This window comes from Micromesistius poutassou (assembly GCF_964030765.1).
Source record: "Micromesistius poutassou genome assembly, chromosome: 15".
NCBI lineage: Eukaryota > Metazoa > Chordata > Actinopteri > Gadiformes > Gadidae > Micromesistius > Micromesistius poutassou.
The window spans coordinates 17,112,421-17,119,920 of NC_140285.1; the positions used below are offsets into that span (position 1 = coordinate 17,112,421).

General features: G+C 44.1%; 1 protein-coding gene across 2 annotated transcripts; it reads left to right on the plus strand.

Moving 5' to 3' along the window:
* Positions 1 to 1,459: 1,459 nt before the first annotated feature.
* gata5 (GATA binding protein 5) lies at positions 1,460 to 7,266 on the plus strand (the record flags this gene model as incomplete). Of its 2 annotated transcripts, none has more annotated exons than XM_084479342.1 (7): positions 1,460 to 1,656; positions 2,489 to 3,068; positions 4,746 to 4,915; positions 5,693 to 5,821; positions 6,403 to 6,487; positions 6,784 to 6,908; positions 7,159 to 7,266. In XM_084479342.1, the coding sequence occupies exons 2-7, from the start codon at positions 2,588 to 2,590 to the stop codon at positions 7,264 to 7,266; spliced, it is 1,098 nt and encodes a 365-aa protein (XP_084335468.1). In that variant the 5' UTR covers positions 1,460 to 1,656; positions 2,489 to 2,587. The 2 variants fall into 2 exon arrangements, with proteins under 2 accessions (XP_084335468.1, XP_084335467.1); XM_084479341.1 differs by having other exon boundaries at positions 7,162 to 7,266.
* Between the last annotated feature and the right edge of the window lie 234 nt (positions 7,267 to 7,500).

Consider the following 7,500-nt stretch of genomic DNA (forward strand, 5'->3'; position numbering starts at 1 on the left):
AATGCAACATTTATATTATAGTGTTCTGGAGCCATGGGCGTTAGTAACATTCTCCTCCAAACCAAATGTTTGGCTTACTTCTAGTAGTATTACCCATATTATTATGTTATTATATACCATATTATAAATATTATATATAGGCCTATATATGTTATTATGTCATAGGACTAAATAGAGGACTAATAGGACTAAATAATCCTAAATTAAGAACAACGCTGGCGTTTACAGACGGTATATTTTTTCGCGTAATCTTAGTCGATAAACATTTAGGTTGGATACATCTGAATCATTAATTATTTGATGAACTGTAGCCTACAGTTTGAGTACGTTTTTCAACGAGGTAAGTGAGTACAACGAGGTAAGTGAAGAAAAAAGCAATCCAATCTGAAACGAAAGGACACTAAACTGATTTCAAAGATTGTCATAAAGTGGTCGAGAGAAGCATCTCCGGAATCCGAACCGAAGACCGCCTGATGAGCAGAGGGATTAATGATGGACAGCATAGGCTTCTACCCGGAATAAGGAGGCCTATACGGGCCTAAAGGAACAATACAGCATAAGCATAGCCCGGAATGAACATATTGAAATGACAAACACAGACAACATATATATTGAAATGTATTGCCCCTATTTATGGATTTATTTATAAGAAGGTATATTGGATTGCATACTGAATTATACAATTGCTGCCATCAATTTGCTTACAATTACTGAAAGTTATAACACAAATAATATAATGAATGAATTATTATGATTCCGTCTGAGTGTGTGATTACAGAGTAATTGACGGTGATGTTTGTAGCGCTGCAGCAGGCGTCTTGCGTTGATGCGTTCATGAGTGTCAGTGCTTATTGTTCTTATCGTAGGCCTATTCATAGAGAACTAACCAACCGAATTATCTCTCCAATAAATCTTAAAAGACAACACTTTTTAGATAGGGTAGATGTAATCTTAGAGAGATTGTTTTTCCTAGGCCTATAGGGAATTCAGCAAGGCCTGTACAAAATGTCAACGTGATCAAAGTCCATGCTAACACTCAAATCACACACGTCATTTTCTCACTCAAAAATGAGAACAAGATTTTAAAGATTAAAATGTAAGATTGAGATTAAGATTTTTAAGTAGATAAAATGGAACCCACCGAACTTTTCGTTTTCAAGTTGAAACAACTCAAGTTTGATAAACTCAAATACAAAATATAGTGCGACATAAAAAGCAGTTCTAATCCCTGAACTGGACAGCGCCTCGAGCGTCTGTACCAGGTGAGTCGCTCCTCGGACCGGGCCCCCTAGCCCCCCCCCCCTCCCCCTCTCCCCCTCTCCCCGCCCGGCCTACCTTTGGACGGCAGCGCGTCACGTGGTGCAGCCCTAAGGTCCCAGCAGGGAGCGAATGGGAGCGCAGTCATATCACAATTATCAGCGGCACGGTTCCTATCGTCTGATACCGAGGAGGACGGAGAGGAAGACTGAAGAGAGACGGACTAGTGTCGCCGCGGATCAAACGGAAAACTTTTTTCTTTAAACTCCGGCTGGCCGCGTTCCTCCAGCTCCACTTTGATTTGGACATATTCAGGAAAACCCCGACGCACTCCGTGGAGGAACAAGAGGTCTGCAAAGACCCAGGCTGGTCTAGCATCAACCCCTGAATCAAAATCTGGTGAGACCACAGCTCTGTTCTATCATCAAACCCTCCTATCTGAGACCACAGCTCTATCATCAAACCCTCCTATCTGAGACCACAGCTCTATCATCAAACCCTCCTATCTGAGACCAGAGCTCTATCATCAAACCCTCCTATCTGAGACCACAGCTCTATCATCAAACCCTCCTATCTGGTGAGCCCACAGCTCTATCATCAAACCCTCCTATCTGGTGAGACCACAGCTCTATCATCAAACCCTCCTATGTGGTGAGACCAGCCTGATGAAGCTGTCTCCTATCTGGTGAGACCAGCCTGATGAAGCTGTCTCCTATGTGGTGAGACCAGCCTGATGAAGCTGTCTCCGCGGTGTGGCCCAGGGCGGTTATCTGTGATTCGGCTCTTTCGGTTGATGTGAACATTAGGATTTAATTGCATACAGCGGACAGTTTAAGATATCGGCATTAGTGGTGTCATAATCATTTCTAATCTATTAAATGCAACTATGAACGATGCAGGTGAAATATGACAGATAATTTCCAACTATTTTCCAGGAAGGCTATTCCTGTTGTTCGATAGAAAAACAGCAACGCAGCCACTATTATACACATTATTATTATTATTATTATTATTAATATTATTATTATTATTATTATTATTATTATTATTATTATTATTATTAATATTATTATTATTATTATTATTATCATTTTATCATTATTATTATTATTATTATCATTATTATTATTATTATCATTATTAATATAGAGTTGTGTTGGGCTGTAGCTGGTTTCCTCGGCAACATGTCCAACGTGCATTTCTTCATGACTCTGACGCTTGTTTCTTGAAGGGACGTTGAACGGCCTCGTCGTGCAGCGGACCTGAGAGGAGACACCGCCAGGAGCGGGACGCAGGGAGCCGACCCCCAGGAGACCTTCTGACCGTCACCATGTACCAGTTATCCTCCACCCAGTCTCCGTACGCTCACGACAGCGGCAGCTACCTGCACCCCCCCGCCAGCTCCCCGGTCTACGTGCCCACCACCCGGGGGGTCCCGGCGCTGCTGCCCACCCTGCCCTACCTGCAGAGCTGCGAGGCCCCCCACCAGCCGCACGGCCTGGGAGGCCACCACGGCTGGCCTCAGACCGGGACGGACGGCTCGTCCTTCACCCCCAGCAGCCCTCACCCTCCACCCGGCTTCTCCTACTCGCACAGCCCGCCTGTTAGCAGCAGCACTGGCCGCGACCCGTCCTACCACCAGAACTCCTTGGTCTTCAGCTCCCGGGCCTCGGCCGGGGGCCCCTACTCCGGGCCCTACGCCTACATGGGCCCGGAGATGGCCGGGTCCTGGAGCCCGGGGCCCTTCGAGAACGGGGTGCTCAGTCTGGGCGGCCGGCAGGGGGGTCTCCCGGGGAGGAGGTCGAGTCTCGGTACGCCCTGCGTCCATCTCCTTAAGACACAACCGTAATAAGAAGCATTTATCATATTTATTTAAATCAAACAGATCGTTTCAAAAGCCTAAACAATAGATCGATATTTTTCTGACATAATAGTATAATATATTAGCCTATATTATTATTATTATTAGGCCTATTATTATTATTATTATTATATTATATTAGCCTATATTAGCCTATATTATATTATATTATATATAATTATGATAATTATAATCGGTTGTTTGGATAAAAACAATATGCTACACTAACAGCCCCCATTTACTTTAAATAAATTACTCTATTTAAGACCGATTTATATTTAACTTCTTCCGTCACATAGCCTACTTAACTATGTTTTTACTTCTCTTATTTCTAGAATAATTTAAGAACTAAATGCAATGTCGTTAGAAGAGTAAAGGCCTAACCATTGGGCTTAAGCTGTATCCTAATTAAAGGACGATCCTACAAAGGATTTAGACAATACACACTCTTTACGAGAGAGGATAAAAACAATCAATTATAATGTTAATTTCATCTTCACAAACAGTCTAGCGTTTTGATGATTGAGTGAATACACACACTGGACACACACACGGAGGATAGACGTAGAACGATATCCCCCTCATCAGACACGGGTCCCATCTCTCTGAAATAAATATATAAATACTAAATATAAACACTATAAATAAGCTAAAGATGATTGAACATTGTTTAGTTGTGACCGTGACTGTGGAGTGTGATTAACTGTAGGTCTTTGATTTGTGTCGTGCTGTAATCTGCAGTGTGTGACACCTCATCAGACTGATTCATTATGCAAAATGCAATTCTTCTTTTCTCCTTCATGTTTTCCTAATAAATTGGATTAGGATTTAGCCTTATTTAGTTTAATATACTTTAATCTCATGTCTGTTTACATTATTATATATTAAATAATTGAGTTGAACATTAATTGGCTGAAAAATATTATGATGGCAAAATATTACAAATGAATTTATAAAAAAACTATAATATAATAATCAAATTAATAATTTAAAATAATACAAAATAAGTGAACTATCTTGCAGTTAAAATACACCTTTATTTATTAACGTAGGCATTATGTTTTAATACACCTTTATTTATGAACGTAGGCATTATGTTTTATGTGTATGAAGCATCAAGGTTGTGGGATTAGGACTTGAAGCTTTAGTGCTCGGAGTCCGTCGCGTGTCAGTCTGTGATTGATAGGGCCCCCTGGATCCGAGGGGCCCCCTGGATCCTAGGGGCCGATAAGAGACCATTGACATTCCTCCCGGGCTGTGCCCTCTTCTTCACCAGTCCTACCCATTCCTCTCCCCCTGTCCCGGAGCCCATCCGTCCGTCCCGCTGCTCATCAGAGCTGAACTCATCCGCTGATTGAGGCCGACCACGGCTCGTTGATCAACCATTAGCTCTCCGCTCATGTTGACACAGTTCTAAATCACATGCTGACCCTTGCTCCATAACGAGCCTGTAGGTAATGCTATTGGCACTGGATATCGCCATGCCCTTAATGATTCCAATGAACAGATATCCTTAATATAAGCGCTTAATTAAAAAAGAAACAATCACGCAACCCCTTTCATCGAAGACTTCATTCATTTTAAGAAAAGCATTTGTTAAGGTTGTGATTGTATTTGTATCTGATAGAACTGATGGAGGAGATCCCGGGCGAGGGCCGCGAGTGTGTGAACTGCGGGTCTATCTCCACGCCGCTGTGGCGGAGGGACGGCACCGGCCACTACCTGTGCAACGCCTGCGGCCTCTACCACAAGATGAACGGCATCAACCGGCCACTCATCAAGCCCCAGAAGCGCATGGTAATTCATCTATTATTTTATTCGATATGCTCCTTCTCATGTTTCAAGCTAACACCTCGTATGAATGGTTTCTTCTCCACATAGTGGACAACACCATATACGGTTTTATGAGTTTGTAGATTAGGTAAACACTACAAACATGGCCACTCGCCATTTCCGCCCAAGCCAATACAGACGAAGGTTTACCTGGTAAATTAAAACCGGTGGGCGTGGCTTATTTACCATTCCGCCCACTTCCAATATACACAGTTTTCTTACCTGTGTTGAGAGATGCTTCATGAACCACTGCTAGAGTGTCCCAGAATAAACCACGTGTTGAACATTTACCTCTCTCTGAGTCGTACCTAGCCCCTAGCCCCTCCAGGGCCCCTCTATGCCCCCTCCATGGCCCCTCCAGGGCCCCGTGCTGACTGGTTGTGTCCCGGGGACTTGCAGCCTGTCAGCTGTAGGGCTGAATTGGCTCCTGCTGCTTCCAGTCTCTGTTTTCTTTCTGTTCTTGTTTGTCCTGGAGCGACCTTGGCCTTGGATCTGTTTTTAGGCCCTTCAAGGGGCCTGGCCACTGGCTCAAGTGCTTCTTGTTGGTGTACACTAGTAGATAAAATAATAATAATACATTACAAATGTAATAAGCAAATAAATTTGCTGTGTTTTATACTCAATTATTAAAAACAAAATGCCCTACTGAAATCTAGGACAATTCAGTATGGGGGCAGTAAACAAAATTAAGAAAACCACTTCAACTTTTTAGTGTATTTTTCTCTTCTCTCGGCCGGACAGCAAACCACATCTCGCCGCGCGGGGCTGTGCTGCACGAACTGCCACACCAGCACCACCACGCTGTGGAGACGCAACGCAGAGGGAGAGCCCGTCTGCAATGCCTGCGGCCTCTACATGAAGCTCCACGGGGTAGGAGACACCTTCATTTACAGGAGTTCAACTCCTCTACATGAAGCTCCACGGGGTAGGAGACACCTTCATTTACAGGAGTTCAACTCCTCAATGAACTGAGTGGTTGGTCTAATGACACAATCATACCTTTATTTTTGTATCATCCTACTTTGTGGACTGATTATCAGATTGCAGTATGTGTCAATTTCCAAGCTAATGAGTGGAAATATGGGCCTACATTGTGTCTTCATGGCCCAGCCCACTACATCAGCCTGGACACTGTTGGGCTGCATTCAGGTGTTATCTGCATTTTCTAGCAACAAATGTCTCTTTTTATGTGGATCTTACGTCAAACTGAAGCAAGTAGATAGAGTCTACCTTGATGTGGGCTTGTCTTCTGTCTGAAGAAGCCTCTCTAGCCAGCTTGTTAACCCACTGGGGACCTTTGCAGTACTGCAGCAGCTTGTTGTTTGACGTACAGCATTGAGCCTCTCCAAGGGCATGGTGGTTATCAAGGTCTGGGGGCGTGGAGCGCTGTGGGAGGGAGGGTTCAGCAGGGAACTACCACTGGCTGAACTAATGTGACGTCCTTCCTATAGGTGGCCCGGCCTCTAGCCATGAAGAAAGAGAGCATTCAGACCAGGAAACGCAAACCCAAGATACCAAAGAACAAGACCTCCATGGGTAGGAAGGATGGAGAAATGAATGGATAGAGAGAGAGAGAGAGAGAGAGAAAGAGAGAGATAGATAGATAGATAGATAGATAGATAGATAGATAAGTAGAAGGATACCAATATTGATAGATTGATTGGTAATTAAACTTGATTAACTTTATGTATCAAATACTTGTTGTGTATAAGAGCAACACAAAGTGATTAAAAAGAGAAATAACACCAGAATAACTTAAAATAAATAAATAAAATAGAGGGATATTAGTATGGGTGATGTAACTGTATCTAACTGTCCTCTCATCCAATCAGGGGGCTCGGCAGCGTCTGAGCCCAGCCCGCCCCCCTCCCTGTCAGAACACGCCTCCACCATTAAGAGTGAAGCCAGCGTGGCCCCCTCGCCCTACGCCGGCCACACCGGCACGGCCGCCACTCAGGTCATCACACAGCATCACACAGCACTTCTTCAACATAGCAATTCCTTCATCTTCCAAAGTGTCCTCATGCTGATTTACACGTAAACTGAATGTGATATGTTATCCTATTCTCAATCATATTTCAGTTGGTTTGAATCCTAGAGCATCTGCTTTAGTCGTGTATCTGGAGCGTGGTGGGTTCAGTGTCTTGATATTTCATGTTGTATTTATGTAGGCCGTTAACCTCACTGCATATCCTCGTTGTTTCCAGCAGTCCTCTCTGTTGGACAGTGGCGTCTCAGGACACATGAAGTACGAGGATTACGCCTACACTCCCATCAGCCAACAGAACTCCTGGTGCCCTCTGTCCCAAGCCTGACAGCCCATCCAGGAGAACGCACACAAACTGTTCCTGGATCCGCTCTCTGGTTACAGCCAAGCAGCTCTCCTCACTCCTGGTTGAAACATCAGAAGTGAAGCAGACTCATCTGCACATCAGGATATCACCTGCCTTCAACAAACCTCCTGCAGTGTCCTTTCTAAAGGCTTTTTAATCCCATCTTGGCTGCTGAAGCAGAGGGTTCCTCCACTGCAGCCTGGCTGTCCTATAAGT